This window comes from Nannospalax galili, unplaced genomic scaffold, assembly GCF_000622305.1.
Source record: "Nannospalax galili isolate Female #2095 unplaced genomic scaffold, S.galili_v1.0 scaffold127, whole genome shotgun sequence".
NCBI classification, from domain to species: domain Eukaryota; kingdom Metazoa; phylum Chordata; class Mammalia; order Rodentia; family Spalacidae; genus Nannospalax; species Nannospalax galili.
The window spans coordinates 4,069,868-4,089,495 of record NW_008360326.1 but is presented as its reverse complement, the minus strand read 5'-3'; the positions used below and the strand labels follow the sequence as shown (position 1 = coordinate 4,089,495).

The 19,628-nt window shown below is 52.6% G+C and overlaps 1 protein-coding gene across 11 annotated transcripts in view; it reads left to right on the top strand.

Annotated features, from left to right (window-relative positions):
- Nucleotides 1–19,628, top strand: part of Tns1 (tensin 1) — a 209,401-nt gene that overhangs the window by 86,208 nt on the left and 103,565 nt on the right. For 5 of the 11 annotated variants that reach the window (XR_003848241.1, XM_029559980.1, XM_029559979.1 and 2 more), the window contains exon 1: nucleotides 15,656–15,674. Coding sequence is in view for 2 of the 11 variants with exons in the window: in XM_029559977.1 (XP_029415837.1) it covers nucleotides 3,685–3,726; nucleotides 14,354–14,395; nucleotides 15,567–15,626 (144 nt within the window). In the remaining 9 variants the exon portion in view is untranslated. Of the gene's footprint in view, nucleotides 1–3,684; nucleotides 3,727–14,353; nucleotides 14,396–15,253; nucleotides 15,303–15,566; nucleotides 15,627–15,655; nucleotides 15,675–19,628 lie in introns of those variants that run through there. The other 6 variants (XM_029559978.1, XM_029559984.1, XM_029559981.1 and 3 more) reach the window with 3 other exon arrangements.

The following is a 19,628-nucleotide window of genomic DNA, read 5'->3' as shown; positions in this document are numbered from 1 at the left end:
GAGACCCTGTCTCAAAAAACCAACAACAAACAATACAAGAGAAAACCCAGAACCACAAGTGATAGGAAGGAAGCCCAAGACAGTGTTTCTACCAAGGCCCCTGTGAACACTGAACACACAGCTGATGAGGTTGTGAGGCTTCCTGCCAGCCTCTCGGGTTGGAGATAGGTATGGGGACCCCTCTGCAGGACCTAGCCAGTTTAGGAATCTGGGGTTTTATGTAAGGAAGGCTGAGCTTTTAGGTCTCAATTGGGGCACTGGGGATAGGAATGCCACCCAGGTGGGACTCAGGTTCTGCCCCCTGCAGGGTGTTGCGGGAGGTGCTGGCAGGTGTCTGAATGCTCCTTGCGCTGTGAAGTGCAGGGTGTCACCTCTGTCCAGATGATGGGTATACCCTGGGCCTTCTTCTTAGAACTTTGTTTTTCTCATCTTTGAGGTAGGGGCACCACTGTTGGCAGGGCAGGACAGAGATTCTGAGAGAGATGCAGTGAGGATAGGAGTAGCCTGCTACTGCCTGCATCTAGTCTATCCTTAGCAGAGGCCAGGAAGGTTTACATGAGTGGCCACAGATGCCTCCCCTCAGGCCTATGTTCCTTTCAGTGGTTATAGTGCATGCACCTACTATATACTGGTTCCTGGTCAGGTTTGTGAGATGAACGTGAGTTCCTGCCTGCCATTGTGGCTCTTGTTCTGTAGAGGGAGAGAGATAATGGACAGGGAAGTACACAAGTATAATTGTAAATTGTGATTGGGCCTGTGACAGGAGAGGTACAGGTGCAGGAGAAAGAGTGTGGGACATGTGTGTGAGTGCGTGTGTGTATGAAACTTGAGGAGGGAGGGAGAGCCCTTCTAGGGTGTTGGCATGAGGCAAAGCCAGAAGGACAACAGCCTTGCAGACGGGATGGAGTAAGAGTATCCCAGGTGGAGGGATCTATGTGCAAAGGCCCTCAGGAAGAGCAGAGCTGGGTGTTCAAGGGACAAAGAGGCACCCACTTCTTGTGTGTGACTTTGGGTCCTAGACCACAGGGACAGAAATAGATGAAGGAGGAAAGGAGGCAGGAAAGGCAGGCCAACAGGGAGGTCTTGGCCTGCACTGGGTACTGTCTAGTGCTTAGACCCCTCCTCCTGGCACCACTGTAGAGTGCCTGCTGTTGGTGTGTGCTGTGGAGTTGAGAGCATACAAGTGAGTGGAGCTGACAGGCATCAGCATGGCCCTGCTTCGGGCCTGTGAACCCCTTCCACTACTCAAGGGCAAAATGTTCCATTGCAGTGTTGGGTGACAGTGTTGGGCTGATGATCATTGGCATGGCTTCTGTTGCAACTTTGTTGTCGTCTGTCCCTCAGTTGGGGATGTGGAACACAGGCCGTCTCCTCCCACATCCTGAGGCCAGTTGAGGCAGGCCAAGGGGAACAGCTCACCTGAAGCTGACCACCTGGTGTCAGCTCTGGAATCCTGGGTACTTGTCCTGAAGGTGGGCGTACAGCAGGACTGTCACCCAGAGCCCCTGCAGATTCCTCAGGGCACACCTAAGTCCCCTGGGCTCAGTGGGGACAGCCACCTCCAATACCAGGAGTGTGGGACAGTTAAGCACAGGCTACAGAGTGGCAGGGGCCCTGGTGCTCCTGGCACATTCTGGGTCCTGAGAGGGTGGCCAGGGGCCAGGGTGCTGAGGGAGGGAGAGATAGAAGACCTTTTAAGGAAACATTTCTGTGCCTCAGAAAACAGAGCAAGAATGAGACCAGAAGCCTGAGACATACAAGCCCATGGGCCAGCGGGTGGGGAGGCTCTGCAGGGAGTGTGACTGTGCTCCCTGAGGTCCTGATTCCTGAGGGGTACTTCTACCTTGGGAGTGGTGTGTGAGGAGGTAGGGAAACCGTCAGGGTTATTATGGGCCTGGGGGAGAGATCCCTGCACCTGTCTCAGAGTCATTACCCATCTCCATGAAGTGGAGACCTGGGTGGACTCTGGGAGCGGAGGCACCCCTGACCTCCTGTGGTATGGCCTTCCACACAGGTCCTTGCTGTCTACCTGCAGCTCCAAGGATAGGAGTCCAGCAAGGGCACTGTCTTGCAACTGTACCCAGCTCCCATGAGTTGGGAGGGGGACTCTGGGAGCCTGACCCCTGATTTGATGCTTCACAGCCCCCACAGTGGGGTTGGTTTGGAGCTGTGATTATGCAGAACAGTGTCCCCTGTAGCTTAGACTTGACTCCTGATCAGGGTGGCCAAAGGCAGTTCAGGAGAACTTCTCTTCCCTCCCTGTCTTTGTCCCTACTCTGGGCCCCACTCCTTGCCGCCCAGGTACTTCTAAAGCATTCTCTCCTAGCTTTGTGCTCATGTATAACAGGAGCCAGCCTTCGGACTCTCCGTTGTGTCCCCACATTCTTCTATATGTAGGGACAGAGGTCATCTGACGTTTTCACACCAGGCCTTGGGAACCAGACTGCCTGGGTTCAATCAAGTCCCAGCTTCACGTTTGCTGTGTGACCTTGGGCAAATTGCTTTCCCTGTCTGTGTACTATGGAGGTAACAATAGAGTCTACATTCCTGGATGTTGAAAGGGCAAATCACTTAGCAGCATGCCTGCTGGGTGGTACCTGCTCTGTCAGTGTTGGTACAGCATGTAGAGTGAGGCTGCCTACTGTCTAGGGAGGCAGCTGCCTCTTCAGTCACCCTCTGTCTCTCTGTGGCCCCTAGTCTGATGCTTGGGTCAGGAATCAGAGCCAAGGTTGTACACTGAGCTCCAAGAAAAGTATGTTGGCTGGAGAAGGGAATGCACTGGCCTCTGACATGCATCCTGCTAATTGGCAGAGTGGCCCAGCCATCCACCCTCCTTCCACTCTCCCTCCTTAGGAGGCTCAAGTTGCCATGACCTGGGTTACACGAGGATGAGAAAGATGAACTGATAATACAACCCTCCAAAGGTGCTTCATCCCCCTACTCCAGAGGCCCCCCTCCCCATTCCCTGGAAGAACTGGCCCTTCCCGTCCAGGAGCTGCCCCCCGCCAGCTCTGAATTGGGGTGAGCCACTGGCAATTAGAACAGTGGGGGGCAGGCTTTTTCTTCCCTGCAGGTTTAGTTCATGGTTTTCGAACACTTTATTTTTTATTTATTTAAAACATTTTTGGGCTTAAAAATTTTTTTTACTTGTATGAGTGTTCTGCCTGTGTGTATGTAAATGCACCACATGCATGTAATGCCTGTAAAGGCCAGAAGAGGGTGTTGAATCCCCTGGAACTCAAGTTACAGATGTTTGTTAGCTGCTTTATGGGTGCTGGGAACCAAACCCAGGTCTTCTACAAGAGCAGCCAGTGCTCTTAACTGTCGAACCATCTCTACAGCCTGCTTTTCAACCACTTTAAACCCATCTTACCACATGGTAGAAAAATCAGGAGAGACAAAGCAAGAAAAAGGAAACCTTGTGCTCACTGTGGGATGCACCGTTTAAATGCTGGTACACTGACTTCCAGGCTTTTGAGCTTGTTATTTTTTTATAGGATTTGACTTGTGAGGAAGAGTTCATGTTTGCTGTCTGGCCTAAGCTTTGCCCTTCTGGGTGGCTGGCTTTCTGAAGAGCCCTGTATGCCTCTAGGGAAAGCTGTTCCTGGGCTGGGGTGGCTCAGGAGACCCTCTGACTGCTGGGATAGATGCTAACTAACACTGCTTTCTCTTTTCATCCCACAGGTGGCTGCCCCTTGCATTCCTCCATCCAGCCATGAACTGGTGGTAAGTAACAACCTTCCCATCCCCTGCCAGCCTCTCCTTCACATTAGTAGGCCAGTTGGTGGGGTGGAGAGGGTCGAGATCCATGGACTGAGGTGAGTGGGAAGAAATGAGTCACAAGGTCTCTACTGATGAGATGCAGGTCCTCAGGAAAAGTCCATAAAAGGTCCTCTCAGCGTCTCCAGGCCTGGCCAGGTGCCTGCTGTCCCAGGGCTTAGAGGACCAGAGTGTGTTGTGGTGTCTTCTTCCACCCGCCTGACCCTGGCTCATGTACCCTTCAGCCGAAGGCAGGGGGATGAATGATGTGACCCAGAGTCCATCTAGATGGTGGCCTCTGCTCTGCCCCTCAGCTTTGTTATGTCCGCATGACTCTGTTTTTCTACTCTCACTGCCCTTGCCCCTGTTAGGTTTCAGAACAGTCTGGATGGGGGCAGGACCTCTTATGAGTTGTGGACTGTGGAGCTGGCCCGCTGTAGACTGATCCCAGCTGGGCTGACAAGACTGTTGGCTGGACTTCCTGCCTGCCTCCCACCCCTTTGTCTCCTCAGATCCCACTCTATGAGCTGCTGCTAACAGGCAGGCTCAGGGAACCACGGAAGTATGCGTACATATGCATGGGAGTGTACAGAAGGGTGCCATGAAAGTCGGGTCTCAAAGTGATGACCTGGTACAGGGTGCCCGTGGTGGGGTCATTGTTGGGGGGAGTCTGGTTGTTGATATCTCTTCATGCAGATGTGATCACTTGCTCTACCCAGACACAGGGCACATAGCCAGGTTACCTAGTTTCCTTTTGCTCCACTTGCCTGTGACTGTGGAGTAGTTTTTTTCTTTCTCTCTGCATCTTGTGTTTTCCATTGATGTACTTGGGCTCCTAGACTCCTGGCTGGCCCAGAGCTATATCATTCCTCCCTATAATCAGGCCAGGGTTGGGCCAGTCCCAGGGACCCCAGCTCCCTAGGCCAGCCCATCCCCCTTCTGCACTTCTTCTGCCCCACTGGGTCCTCCACACATGGAGTGTTAATCACACAGAGCCTGGTGGACGGCCATGTGGAAACAGTGGGGGCTGACTAGAAACCTCTCCAAGATCGCAGAGGGTTACTGTGTTCCTTCTGTACCGAGGGTGGTGGGGAGACAGGCTGGGTGGCTCTCGTCATCTGTGCTGAACTTACCTATGGGCTAAGAACAGAATGTCCTTGGCTGGCTAGGGAGGCTGAGGGTCCAGGGCTTAGAGACCACCAGGCAGGGGCCAGTGTCTCGATCTGGAGTCTTGTGAGTTTTGTTTACAGAGACAAGGCCTGAGGTCAGGACAGAAGGGCCTAGGCTGGAGCTCCAGCAGAAGGGCTGCAGTTAGCAACCAGGATTGCCGGCCTTCGAGGGGCATGCGTGGAGGATATAGCATCTTCCCTGTCTCTAGTCTCTGTGATGTGCCCACCTCCATAGTGGTAGTGGCCCTGCAGGAGGTTGCATGAACCATTTCCTGGCCAGGCTTGGTGGGGTAGGTGTCTCTACCTGAGTCAAAATCCTCCTTCCCAGCAGTAAGAAAGAGCCAGGGAGTTCCACTCCCTTCTCTGGGTCCCCACTCCCCATTTTCATTTCTTATTTCCTGACATTGTGCCCCCCCCACAACTCTCTCCTACTTCATAAAAGTCAAAAGATTAATACCATCAAATTAATCTATTTATTCTATATTCCAAAGCCACTGAGGTCTGCCTACTTCACTTGAAACAGAAGCCTAAGTTCTCCCTCTGCAGAAGGCGAGCTCTCTCAGCTTATGTCTTCCTTACTCTGTTTTAGCCACCTGGGCCTTCTTGCTAATCTTTTACCCTATCAGAAATCATGCCTCCTCAGGGATCTGCACCTGCTGTTCCCTCTGCTTGCAAGGCTCTTCCCCTCCTCATGTGCTAGCATTTCCCTTCCTACAGGAACCATCCCCTGTCCCCATTTCCTTGCTCCTTAGTGCTTATCACCTTTCAGGCTCTTGTACCTGCTTATTTATCTTTATCTTGCTAAGGGGTTCCACCCACACCAACATGACAGGGACTTCTATCTGTTAGGTTTGTGGCTTTCCCCCATCTTGCATACAGTAGGCGCTCATGCATGTACGTCAAGCACAGATTAGGATGTGATAGTAGGGGTTACTGTGGCCCTGGTCTATTCCCTGCTGCTGTGAATTCTTCACATGGGGGTCTGGGATGGGCCACTGCCTTCAGGCTGCTGCCCTGGGAGTGGGGAAGTAGAAACAAGGAGAAAGTTTGGCTCCCCTAGTAGCAGGCACCTGCTTCCTCACTAGGGTGAGGCAAGTGCTTTGAGTAGCTCCTGAGAGGGCAGAAGGGGTGGGTTTGGGTTTTTCCTTCCTTTTCCTTGACTGCCTTTCAGAAGGCTGCTCTCTGACCTGTCCCATCCCCCCAGCTTCCCAACTTAGCATGTCCATCCATCTATGTCTCTGTGTGTTCTCCTGGCCTTGGTTGGCTTAGCTTCCGCTGGCCTCTCTGACCCTGGATGAAGCCTACCTTCTTCCCTTCCCCTGGATTCAGACCCAGATTTTCTGCCCAGCTTTAGATCCTTCTGGCCAAACATATTTTCTAGCTTGTGCCCAGGACAGCCAGGGCCAAGTGGCTTAATCTTCAACCTGTGTTTTCAACTTGCTCAACAGATGTTGCCCAAAGGATTGGGTAGAAGGGTCCTGGGGTCACCCCTCCTGGAGGGCCCTGGAGGGGCAGGATGGAGTCAGGATGCCTGCTGTGGGCACTCCTGATTCTGCGAAGAGCTGAGGTAGCTCTTCTCAGGTCCTGAAAAATAAGTCTGAGGAATTTCCCAACAGTGATGGCTAAATGGATTGCCTGTTAAGGCATGTGATGCCAGGCCCTCTGCATAGGATGGGTGAAACTCAGAGACCTGGATGGGGTGGTCACTAAGGTCCTCGATGCCAGGCCCTCAGCATGTGAGGGCTGGCATCCAGGAGATCTGGGTAGAGGGAAACACAGTACATAGGCTGTTTCCCCTGCCTCTACCAGACCCACAGCAGGGGTTTGGAATGTCCTGTGGAATGATCTAGAGGTCAGATTGGAGTGGGAGTTGGGGAGCAGTGGAGTAGGGGGACAGATGGACAGGTGGTTTCATTTGTAGCAGTAATGTAGCAGGTCCTCCCTTTATCCAAGATTTTACTTTCCTGGACTTCAGCTACCTGAGTTAGTTGAAGTCTATAAACATTAAGTGGAAAATTCCAGAAATAAACAATTCATCCATTTTAAACCATGTGCTATTTTGAGTAATGTGGTAAAATCTGGTGATGTCTGTCCACTCAGGCCTACTGTGTCCATGCTTAGATGTGCTGTCTGTCTGTGAATCAGAAGCTACCTCTACAATTAGATTGACTGTCATGGTGTCACAGTGCTGGGTTTGAGTCACTGTTATTTTACTGAATAGTACCCCACACTACAAGAGTGTCAATGCTGGCAACTGGGATGGGGTAAAGGGAAGTCTCCACCTGTTTCCTATACATGAGAAGATGACAGTGCCCCATATGCATACAGGATTTCATGTGAGCCACTGTTTCAATGTCTGCTGGAGTCTTGGACTATCCCGTGGCTGAGGAAGCACTGCAGCGGCAACTGTGAAACACTCCCACTTTATGATGTTTTGAATCAGGACCCAGGAGGGAGATGCTGTCACTTATCCCTGTGTCATTGATAAGGAACTGAGCCAAGGGCTCCAGGGAGATCAGAGGGGAAGTGAACTTTTCACTCAGCAGTCTGCACTGGAGCCTACCCTCCTAGCCACTAATAGTGACAAATGTCACTGTCACTTGCACCAGCAGTTTCAAAGCTTTTTCCATGGCCAAGGGCTATTGGGAACCTTGTGACCCATGTGGATACACCTGGGCAGCCTTGCCCCATTCTCGAGAGGCGGGAGGGACCATTATGCAATGGACAGATTAGGGCTTAGAAGAAGTTGGCTGCCTTGCTTGTGGGCACATGGGTGGCAGTGGCAGGGTGGGCTTAGGAGGACACTCAGGTCTGCCTCTGACTTTGTGCATGCTTTGGATGAGATCATGGTGTTGCCAGGTGCTGGGCTTCTGATCTCTGATGCCTGTTAGCCAGAAGGCCTGGGTGCTGAGGGAGAGTTTGTCATTTGTTCAGCCATCCCTCCATCCCACCAACACATGCTTGCTACACACCTGCTCTGTGCTAGCTATTGCACTTGCATGCAGAATTCTTTTCTAAATAGGTTATTTTTGTTTGTTTGCTTTTTTGAATGTTGGGGAACCCAGGGTCTTGGGCATGCTAGGTAAGTGCTATGCCACTGAGCCACTCTACCAGTTCAGAAGTGTTCTTTTCAGCTGAAGTTGCTAGGACTTAAAAGGAAACAGACCCTATGATTTATTTTACTTTTATTTATGTGTTTGTGCATATGTGTGCAGGTGCCCTTAGAGACCAAAAGAGGGCATCAAATCTCTTGGCACTGGAGTTCAGGTGGTTGTGAGCTGCCTAATGTGGGTGCTGGGATTCAAACTCTGGTTCTCTGCAAAAGCAGCAAACTCACTTAACTGCTGAACCATTTCTCTAGTCCTGACCCTAAGATTTTAAAGTGACATTTGAAGGATCGCCCCCATCATAGAGTTTGGGAGCAGCAGGTATCTTGCTGTTTCATGTTAGAAGAGAATAGTGTAAAACCAAGCATGCTGACACATACCTGTAGTCCCAGTGCTCAGGAGGTGGAGGTACGAGGATCAGGGGTTCAAGGTCATCCTCAGCTACATGTTGAATTTGGGGCCATCCTGGGTTACAAAGAGAGCTTGCTTCAAAAAGCAAATAAACAACAAACAAACGAAAGAAAGAAAGTGAGGAGAAGAATGTGATGGCGAATTTGAGGACGACTCTGTCACTCTGTACATTTAGTCTTACTGCCCATCGAGGACTGTAGCAGGGAAATATTTTGAGAGTTTTGTACTTCATCCCGGGATGCTGAGGTGGGGCATGGGCAGCCATCTGTGGAAAAGTCCTAGAAAATGGAGCCTTGCCAGGAGGCTTGATCTAAAGCTTACTTCCAAGGGAGGGGGCCTGTGAGCCTATGCCCCAGTGGACCCCAGCAGAGGAAGAAGGTCATCCTGCCACCCAATCCAAGTACTGCCGATGGTTGCAGAGTCCAGAGGGGCCAGGCACAGGGTTGGGTGAGGTTGTGTTCAGGATGCATGGGCTTGCTTTCTGTTGAGCCTCAAAACAAAGGAGGTTTGGGTACCAGGAAGAGATGTTGATTATCAAAAGTGTCCCATCAGGGCTGTCTGGGGGCTTGATGTCTGGCTCTGGAACCCCTCCCTAGTTATTGATACCTGTTGGCTGTGGAGTACATGCTGATGGCCTGGAGGGGCTCCTCAGACCCACTCAGATCTTCTCTCTCTCTCTCTCTCTCTCTCTCTCTCTCTCTCTCTCTCTTTGGTCTTTTTGAGACACAGTCTCCCTGTAGCCCCAGCTGTCCTGGAACTCACTATGTAGACCAGGCTGGCCTTGAACTCACAGAGATACGCCTGCCTCTGCCTCCTGAGTGCTGGGATTAAAGGCGTGCGCCACCATGCCCAGCCCAGATCTTGCCTTTAGACCAGACAGGGAAGTGACGTGGTCCCCAGAGGTTGGAGGTCAAGGCTTCCCTTTGACCACAACTAGGAGAGGTCCAATAGGATGCAGGGCCCTGTCATTAGCAGCCAGCTATTTGGGAAGGAGCTATGTCCAGGGGGCATACAGCAAGAGGGGCTCCTGCATAGTCCAGCCTGGCCAGGGTTGCCCAGACAGGAGGCAAACCATACCATAGAACTCATGGGCACCCAAGTCTAGGCTCTCACCAGAGGGAGCCTTGGGGTTCAGGGGAGCAAGTGACCCCACTTGTGCTGTGGTTCTTGGCAAGCCTGCCTCCTGTAGTGGAACTGGTTGAAGTTTTGAGCAAATAGAAAAGAAGACAGAGGAAGAGGAAGGCTGGCTGGCTCCAGAAGGCTTAGGACCAGAACACACACAGGGCAGGGCCTTTGTGCAGAAGCTGCCAGAGGGCAGGCAGCTGTGGTATAAATGTTGGCTGGTCTGCTCTCACTGGGAGAAAAGGGGATCTAGTGACCTTGTGTATCTCTTGGATCCAAACACCCCCTTGGTGGCCCTGCCTGGCAGACGGGGAGGGCTGTGGGATAGAGGTGGGAGTCTGTCCCACTGGGGAGGAAAGGGCAGGCCAAGGACAGGGAAGAGGACCAGTTAAAGACTCTGGCTAGAGAGGAATGGGCTGGGCTTAGAGGAGTCCACAGCACAGCTGGGGACTAAGACCTTGAGTGCTAAGCACTAAGAGCCATTATGGGTCCTTGAACAGGGAAGTGACCCAAGCAGACTTTTAGAGTGGTAGTCTGCTGCCAACTGGGGTGGCTTGATGGGGGCGGGGGGCAGCCATGGGGAGGGCGGGTGGAGGGGACTGGGGCTGATGTCCAGCACAGGCTGCGGAGTCCCTGGGCCGGGGTGGTTTGAAGTTGTGGAGGAAGCATAGCCTTGTAGCAGCCTTGTTCCTCTGGGGAGGAGAGTTGTATTTGGGGGGAAGGGGAGAGGTGTGGCCAGAGGTACCATTCAATATTCCAGTCTGGATCCTGAGCTGGGACTGGCTGGGACTGGCGAGGGTGTCCTGGGTGTACCAGCCTCAACCGGGGTTTGGTGCAGGGCCCCTTAGGGTGAGCCAGGGGGAGGGGCTGAGGACAGGAGTGGGCTTGCCTGGCGCTCCCTGGGGAGGGGGGTGGTAGGGAAGTCAGGCATAACTTTGCTCTTAATCACTGGGAGCATGTTCTTTTCCTTTGGTGGCCTCAGTGTGCCAGGGAGAGGCTGTGGCCTCAGCAACAGCGCAACACACACTCAGGTTAGAGTCTCTACCACCTGGGCCTCCAGCCTGCCCAGTGTCCCTCAGCCCCAGTCCTTGATGTGCATACCCCATTTGCTCCTACTGCCTCTGGGTGGAGTGCTGTGAGAACATGGGTTTGGAGGGCAGACTTGGGCTCACATAGAATGGACTGTCCTCTAGGAAATTGCCAGAAGAGGAGCCAAGTGCTCTTTCTGAGACCCTTGTGATCTTGAAGCAGAATGAGAAGGCCCAAGGCACTGAGAAGGGCCTCCTCTTCCTCAGGTTCTGCCACACTAGCCACTGTAGTCAGTATTACTGTGGAGAGACAAGTCTCATAGGGATGTTAAATGGAACCATACCTCTAGTGTGTAGCTCGGCATTCCCTGACAAACTCTGGTAAATGTCCCCAAATGCCATCTCCTGTCCCCTGTGTCCCTCTGCCCCACCCCCATCTGTTAATGGTTCTATTTTGGGAAGAAATGAGCCTGGAATAACTTTCCCTGGGTCCTGGGTCTGAGCCTTTCCAGCCCCTTCTGGTTGGCCCCACTGGCTCCCAGGCCCTTGCCCTCTGGATAGGCAGTGCTGGGTGACCTCACAGATCATCAGCGTGGCAGGAGATGTGATGTCACAGGGTCTTTTTGGCTCCCAAACTGCACGGATTCCAGGCCTCCCTTGGGGCAAGAGCACAGATTGCTGCTGGCAAGCTGGAGCTGAGGGTGTGAGGAGCTGTGGACGGAATGTTCCTCTGGAGGCTGAGTCTACATTTTGCACCCTCCTGCCCCCCAGCCCTGGGCTCAGGCTGGACACCTCCAGTTCCCAGCTTTCTCCTCTCTCTAAAAAGCAACCCTCAGACACATTTTTCCCCCAGCCTAACCTCCCTGTTGGCCACTAACATATCCTACTGTGTGATCCCCAGGCAGGGGGATCCCCAGGGGCCACCCCCAAATCCAACACATGCTCCTCCTCAGTGCACACCTCAGGGAGGGGTGGCATGTGCATGGGGAGAGCATATGTGTCTGTTTTGGGGGAAAAATGAAGAAAGGATGTGCAGCTTCCCTCATACACCCTGTGGTTTCTAGCTAATTTAGGAAGTTCTCTCTGATGTCTGATGGTAGTCTCCTACTGCAGCCCATTTCCCACTCTTCCTAGAGAAGTGCAGGGAAGCAGTCTTGTCCTTCTGATGACATGAGGCCAGGTTCTGCTGCAGTCGGCCTTTAGGGCTCAGAAAGCAGGCTCCCCATTGAATGAGAGAGACTGGGGCTGTGAAGATGGCTCGGTGGGTCAAGTGCTTGCCATGTAAACATGAGGACCTGAGTTCAGTCTTACCACCCTGTAAATCCAGGCACAGTAGTGTGTGCTTGTATTTCCAGCACTGGGAGGTGAAGAAAGAAGGATCCCTAGGGCTTGCTGACCAGCCAGCCTTGCCAAATCAGTGAGTTCCATGTTCAATGAAAAAATGAGAAAAACCCTGTCTCATATAGAGAGGGGGAGGGGGAGGATAGAGGAAGACACTTGAAGTTGACCTCTGGTCTTCACATGCATTCACTAGCATGTATACACACACACATACATAGACACACACACACACACAGGCGCGCGCACGCACGCATGCGCACACACACATAGAGTGAGACCGAGAGATGGCCTGTATGAGATGTAAGGAGCAAAGTTCAAATGCCAGCTCTCTACCTCTGGGTGCTGCTGTGTTGTTGGTCAATGCTAAGTGTGGTTGGGTGTCAGGGAAGAGAGTGACTGTTCATTCCACAGATACTTCTCAAGGGCCCACAGTTCCATGCTCAGTGTGGGTGTGGCTTATATTTCAATGAAAGGCAGTCTCTAAAGGATGGTAGTAAGTAAACTAGTATGTTGGAATCAAAGTAGTCTAAGAAGAAGAAAAATCAACCAGGGAGTGTGTGTGTGTGTGTGTGTGTGTGTGTGTGTGTGTGTGTGTGTGCGTGTGCATGTGTTTGAGGTGACAGGGCCCCATGGATCTCTGAAACTGCTACTCCTGAGTCCTTAGCTCCCTAGGAGCTTCCTTGTGGTGCCTCTTGACCTGGGGCAGCTTTAGCCAACTTTGCTCAGCTAGGACCAGTTCCTACGCTTTTCCATTCTCAGGTAGACTGGGGCTGGCAATGATCAGTCCCTGAGAACTGTGGTGGAGGGGGTGCATGCATTCTGGATTGGGGTTGTGAACTCCACAGGGCAGCCCGGGTGTTTGGAAAGTTTTAGGTCCTCAGAAGGCATGTGGGCCAGTGTGTTGAAGGCATCTGATTGCTGGCGAGTCTCCCCTGTGACTGGCCTCCAGCTGGCAAGGGAAAGGGGCGGGGGCAGAGGGGACAGCGCTCAGATGATCACTGGCAGGAAGGGTGTTTCTCCTGCTCTGCTGAGGCCTGTGGTTTTTGGTTTTTTTTTTCACTGAACTCAGGCTCTGAGAGGACTGGACAGGGGTCTGGGTGGGGCAGGGTAGGCTTCCACATGGCGGTGAGAGGGTGACAGCAAGGGCTAGTCTGGCGGGAGCCAGGCACTTCTAGCAGGAGACATTGACTCCATTTGCTCAACATGCAGCCTCCCCAGGTAGACAGCAAGGACAAGCAACCTGCTCAAGGTCACCGAGCTAGTTAGCAGCATTCAGGGTGTGGGCCAGGCTGTCTGCCAGTCAGAGGCTCTCATAGTCATTCAGGACCCTGTTGGAAATGCACATGGCTGGGTCCCTGTAGCATGTAATGACTCCAGAGCTCTGATCCAGCGGGATACTGGCAGCCTTTCAGGTGGTCACAGCCTCCGCTGGGGTGGTAGATGGAGCCCTAGGGATGGTGGGGAGGTGGGCCTGGCTTAGGAAGCTCTTCTTCCTCCTTGTTCACTCTCCTGGATGCCTTTAGGAGGAAGCCCTCGTGTTGACTGGGGTTGAGGAAGGATGGCTGGGTTGATCTAGTCACACACATTTACTGATGGCTTACTTCTCAGCCCTCAAGGCCCCAGGCATGAGGGGGTTTCTACTGGGGTGGTAAAACTGTTGCTATGACTACTTTGGATGAAGGAAGACTAAGAATCCCAAATCAGATAGTGGTTAGAGAACACAACGTACAGGGTCAGGTTAGACTATTTCCTACAGAAAGGAACAAATAGTGGCCACAGATGTGGAGGCCAATTCCGCTTGAGGACATAGTCAGGTTGAGTTTCCTGGAGGAAGAGGCCCACCAGCGAGGAGGACGAGCCTTGATTCCACAGCAACGTATGGTGTAGAGTCAGCATGGGAATGCAGAGAGTTAGAGGGGAAATATTAGAGTTTGTGGGGACCAAGGGTAGGACCAAGAAGCCACTGGAGAGCTGGGATTTGGGCTGAATGCTGGCAGGCTGACCCTGGGAGCCCGCCTCTTGGCTTCTCTTATAACTTCTATTTTTTTGTGTGGTAGGGCTCACAGGCTGCAGTGGTCCCTACCTCCCTGGGTTCTTGCCCTGGATAGACAGAGCAGGGGTGAAGAGCTCTGGCTTATTAGAGCACATACACCATATCTAGTGCTCCCTGTTCCATACTGAGGGGTCCAAGGTCCACACTGTCACCTAGCATGGACCCTTATTGAGGGTGGAACTGAATGGCTATGGTGCTAATAGGATTGTGTGTCATTTTGCAAATACTGCCTCTCCAGCTGGGGCCAGCTGGGTGATATCTGAGTATTGGGCTGGTGTTGCTATCCCTTCTGGCCACCAGCCTGGGAGGCATCTGTGCCGGGACCTCTGTGAGGGTCATGCTGTTTTCTCCTTTTATCCTCAGCCCATCACCACGGAGAGTGCACCCAAGAATGTAGTGGATGTGGTGAGTGACAGCGGACAGGCTGGGCTGAGTGAGGAGTCTGGAGGTGGAGGGAAAATTGGAGGTGGAGGGGCTTTGGGGAAAGTGACCCATGTAGTCTGGACCTCCTTCTGCAGTAGATCCAGGGACCCTGTGGGGAGGAGGTGCTGGTGACCTTGGATTCTGTGTCAACCATGGGCTGCATGAGTGAGACTGACAGAGGGAACCGTGTGGAGCTGTGGAGGGAGGCCAGTGTTAAGTATGCAACAGATATGCTGAGTGGCTCTTGAGGCCTGTAATCCCCACACCTAGAAAGCTGAGGCAAGAGGGTTGCCCTGAATTCTAGGCCAGCCTAGGCTACATAGTGAGATCTTTTTCAAAAAAGCAAAAAAGGAGGGGGTGGAGGTGGGATGAAGCCTGTTTTATAAGAGTGAAGACCTGAGCTTGATCCCCAGAACCCACATTAAAAATTTTTTGAAAAAGTCAAGAGTGGTGGCATATGCTTATAATCCAAATGCTGGGGTTTACTGGCCAGCCAGCTTAGTCTATTTGACAAATCCCAGGCCATTGAGAGACCATGTGTCAAAAGTCAAGAACTGACCTCTGGCTTCCACATGTACCCCCATGCATGTGTACCTGTACATACATGAACATGCATCCACTTACATATATACATACAGAAAGAGAAATAGGGAAGATATAGGAAAGCCAGGCAGACATTCCCACCAATCTTTGGGACTGCATGAGCAGAGGGTTTCCTCCAGGCTAGATGGAAGAGGAAGGGAGGAATGTGGGGGAATTCCATAGTGGGGAAACTGAGGCTAGCCACTTACAGGGGTCTGATGGAAAAGGACAGCTTGAATTCAGGGGCTGGAGGCAGAGGACTGTGGAGCAATTGGCCTCTGCAGAGGTCCTGGCTGCATATCAGCAGGTGAGGTGGGATCCTGTCCCAGTCCTCAGCTCTCTCATCTTCAAAGTGGAAAAAACAGTCTCCCATGGGTGGGCACAAATGAGACAGTTTGTCTCTCCCTGAGGGAGGCCTTGAGTGGACAAAGAGGTGTTCAAGTAATGAAAGTTTCCTCTTGGACCCTCTGCTCTCCTTTATCCTCTACCCTGACCCCAGCAGATGGCAACTCTAGAACCTGCCACTGTTATCTTGTATCCTTTCTTTGACAACCTCTTCTTCTGTCTACAGGGGGAAGGAGTCTGCCGGGGTGGAAGCTCTCGGAAAAGCCTGGAGGAAGAGGACGTGAGTGTGAGGAGAGTGGGGAGAAACCTGGCTTGCCAGGGGGATGAAGAGGAGGTGGGCATTCTCAGACCTGGCTTGTGCCTGCCTTCCCACAGCGCCTCTCTGGAAGGCAGGCCTTAGCTATAGTGCTGCAGAGAGAACAGGTCCATTGAGTCACTTGTTGGGCACAGGCTTGGCCCTGGTCTTCATCAGTGGGCCATGATAGCTCTGCATGTGGAAAATAAGGAGGCTGAGAGCTGGGCTGACGGAAGGGCAGTCTCAGATAGAGCAAGGGGAACAAGCAAGCCACAAGCTGAGATGAAGTAGCCCTGAGCTCTTAGTGGTGTCCCTAGATCTTGGACACTGTTGGAACTGCTTCCCTGAAGTCTTTAGGAATGGTGAAGGCTCTGTGGGGCTTAACTGATTCTGATCCAGGACATTGCAAAGCAGTTCTCTCCTCCTGGTTCCTCTTGCTTTGGGTTTTATGGGGGAGAGCAAGGGACAAGTCCTTTGAATGGAAGGAACCCAGGTAAGGGCACAGGAGCCTCTGAGTTCTGTGGGTGGCTGACTTGGCTCCACACCCCTGGCAGACCCTATAAGAGGGACTCCTTACCCCTTGGGGTCTTCTCTGCGACGTGCCCCCCTCGGCCCCCTCTGTCCACTGTATGCCCACAGAGGAACAGGGAGTGGTTTTGGCGGTTGGCACAGGGGGAGCTGTTGATGGCATGAGGCCCTATCATCTGACAGCTGCCTGGCCTCTGGTGGGGAGGGCCCCACAGGGAGGGGCCGAGCTGCAGCAGCTCCCAAGGGTGGCCCACTGACACTGCGGCACCACCCTGGGTTGCTGTAGGCCCAGCCCTAAGGAGTGGAGCTGCTTGGACTCCCAGGTTGAGGGAAGGATCTGTGGAGGTACGTGAGGATTCCTGTGAGCCAGCACAAGTTCGTGATGCTCCTGAGCTTGGGTTTGGGGAACTCAGTTTGGTGTGTTATGGCCGAGGATGAGCTAGCTCAAGACACATCCAGCTATATGTGCTCAGTAAATGTTAGCCAATCTTATTGCCGTTATTTCTTTGAGTTGGGCTGGGAGGTTGTAGATCCTCATGATGGTGTGTGGCAGATGCTTCAGCCCCATTTTATAGATGAAGAAATAGAGGTTTGAGTGACTCCTTGCATACCTCTGGGTATGGTGTCTTTACCCTTGGCCAAAGAACAGGGTGATAGCCTGTAAACTCAGACTTTAAGCTGATGTCCTGGATGTATTTAGAAGCTGTGTCGTAAAGCTGCTGACCCCTGTATCTCCACCCTGGACCAAACTATAGAGAGCAGGAGTAGGGTTAGCAGGAAGAGCTGTGGACCCCGAGGGCATATATGACCTTGGTGGTATGGAAGCAAGAAGTGGCCACTTTACATTTGAAAGCTTCTTGTTTTTTTCAAGAGAAAGTTTTATTGATGTGAGATGAGTGTTGCCTGCATGTGGTCAGTGTGTTAGGATCCATCAGGGTGGTGCTTTGTCTGGAAGTGGGAGGAGAAACTGAGTCTGCCTAACTGTGAGGAAGGCCAGGAGTACAGCAGATTCTAGAAGGATCTGCCTGCTAGAGTAGAAGACCACCGTAAAGCTCCTAGACTTTTGTCACAGGTTGTGACTCAGGGTTGCAGTGTGGGTCCCTTGGCTGCCTGGGGCACTCACCATCCCCTGGGAAAGGGGAAGGAAGACTGGCTCAGAGGCTGGCCTTCTGGGGTGTTTCCTGCTCTGGTCTCAGCTGGGAACTCTGGCTCAGAAATGACTGTTTCCTCCTGTGGAGCTGGTGTGCAGTGGAGGCTGCAGACTGTGTGCTGTGTCGCACTTTGTTTTGGAAAAATCCAGGCTGGTGGGCAGGAAAAGGGGAGGAAGGGGTGTGGCTGCAGGGGCCTACATGGGGGGCTTTAGCACAGAGGCCATGCAGGAATGAGGGGCTGCCTGACCAGACCCCTAGTGTTCACTGACAGATCTTCTTCCCACTGGGCCCCTGGGGACCTAGGTTCAGGAAGCTGCTTTCATTTTTTTTGGTTTTATTTTTATGTTTTTTCCCCCCTCTGTCCAGAGGTTTTTTCTGTTTGCTCTATAGACCTGAAAGAGAGGCAGGACTTCTTCCCAAGCCTTTGCTGCATACAAGCCCCTTGGAGGCTCAAGGTTTCCCGACTTACTGTGGCTATGATGGGGAGAGCAGGAGGTGGCACATAGCAGAGCCTGGGGGGTTGCAGACCTTAAGCCATCTAGGAGATTCTGAGCCATGGTCAGCTCCTGCCTGCAGGGAGGACCAAGGAAAAAAGGAGTTGTCCCACTCTGCAGCAGGAAGAATGAGGGTTAGATAGGAAGAGGGACATCCTGACAGTGAGAAAAGTAAGACAGTGTTTTGGGGCGTCTGTGGAATCGCCTTTCATGGTGCCCTTTTGGTGAAGGAGAGATATGTTTGGGAGATGAGGATAAGGGAGACTTCTGTTTGGTGCCTAGGGAGTTGGATCAAAAGTTCTATTATTGGTCTATCTTGGGAGGAACTAGGAGGAAGTTCAAAGCCACGTGGGTTAAGAGTTTTGAGATTCCCCAGGGAGGAAAAGAATGGGCTTGCATGTAGACGGAGAGCTTATTTTTCTTTTTAAAATAAACTTTCCCCAGGGGCTCCAGGTGGGGCTAGTAGGAGATCTGTGAGCCCTGTGTTGTACCCATTTTACAGATGGATATATGGGTCTGAGCCACTAAGCCCCCCATTGAATGGATTGACCAGTACAGAGTGAACATGAGGCCAAGACTTCTCTACTCTGCTCCTAGGTGCCTAGAACACTGCCAGGCACATAGCCAGGTCCCAATGAATGTTTAACCAATGAGGGAATACCCACCATGAGGGTGGCACCAAGCTGACTCCAGGCCTTTTACCCTGCCAACTCACAAAGAGCTTTCTTTCATGGCTGGACATGCTTCCAAAGGTGCTGTCTCCAGTCATGTGCATGGGCCATCTGGGCTGACTGGAACATCAGGAGGGGTGTGTTTACTCCCAGCTGCCCCCAGCCCCTTGGCTGTGCACAAATAGCCCCCATGCAAACCTGCTCTTTGCCAGCAAGGGTCATGTGTCCCCAAACATTGCAGAAAACAGGAAGCTCCATCAGTGTGAGGGCAGCCCAGACCTGTGATTCATCAGGGGGTGACAGTCCAGCTGTTGGTCCCCAATCCCTGCCCAGGGCAGCTTTCTCTGTTCCTTTCTGCCCCAGCCCTGCAGCAGAGAGGGGCTGGACCTCTCTTATCACCTCTGGAGGCCTCTGGGCCAGACTCTGTTTGGGCCAAGTCTTTATTTATCTTCCAGTCTTTGGGGCGGGAGTCAGGAATGTGGAGTGTTATAACCTTTGCAAGAGGGTGGTAGGGAACAGGACTGGGAGCCTGGTCTCTGTGTCCTGTGCATCTTTTGCCTTGAGCTTTCTGAGGCTCCCAGCAATTCCTGTCTCCCTAGTGCCCACCCCGCCAACTTGACTCAATTGACCCATTGTCTCCTCCACAGCTCCCTGTGCCTAGATCCCTGATCTTGGCCACACCACAAGCCTTAGCTAAGTTGTGCCTTCCAGTTGTTCGAAGCAGCTGTGGTGGCTTCCTCCAGGAGTGACTGTGGATCCACAGCAGATGAAACCCGAGGGGCTATTTATAGCAGGGTGGCCCTGGGGCCTGGAGTGGGTCCCAGTGCCTGGGGAGAGTCAGGGCCTCCTCATCAGAGACCAGTGGAATGAGATGGATGAAGTGTTGGCTTTTTGCATGCTTTGGGGTGGGTAGTTTTGGAAAGGACTGGTTTGGGGTTTGAAAACAAACACCCCTGGTCCCCGCCTCCCTGCCCCAGGGCCTGACTCATGCAACCCTGAGTCCTGGGGCCAGAAGAGCTGAGGCTGAGAAGCATTCCTCTCAACAGACAGCCTTGCTTGGCTGTTTTTCCCCACTGTGAGCTCCACAGAGCTCTGAGGCAGCCTGGTGGTAGCAGGGTAGCCAGCCCTCCTGCAGGCAGGGGCCTGATT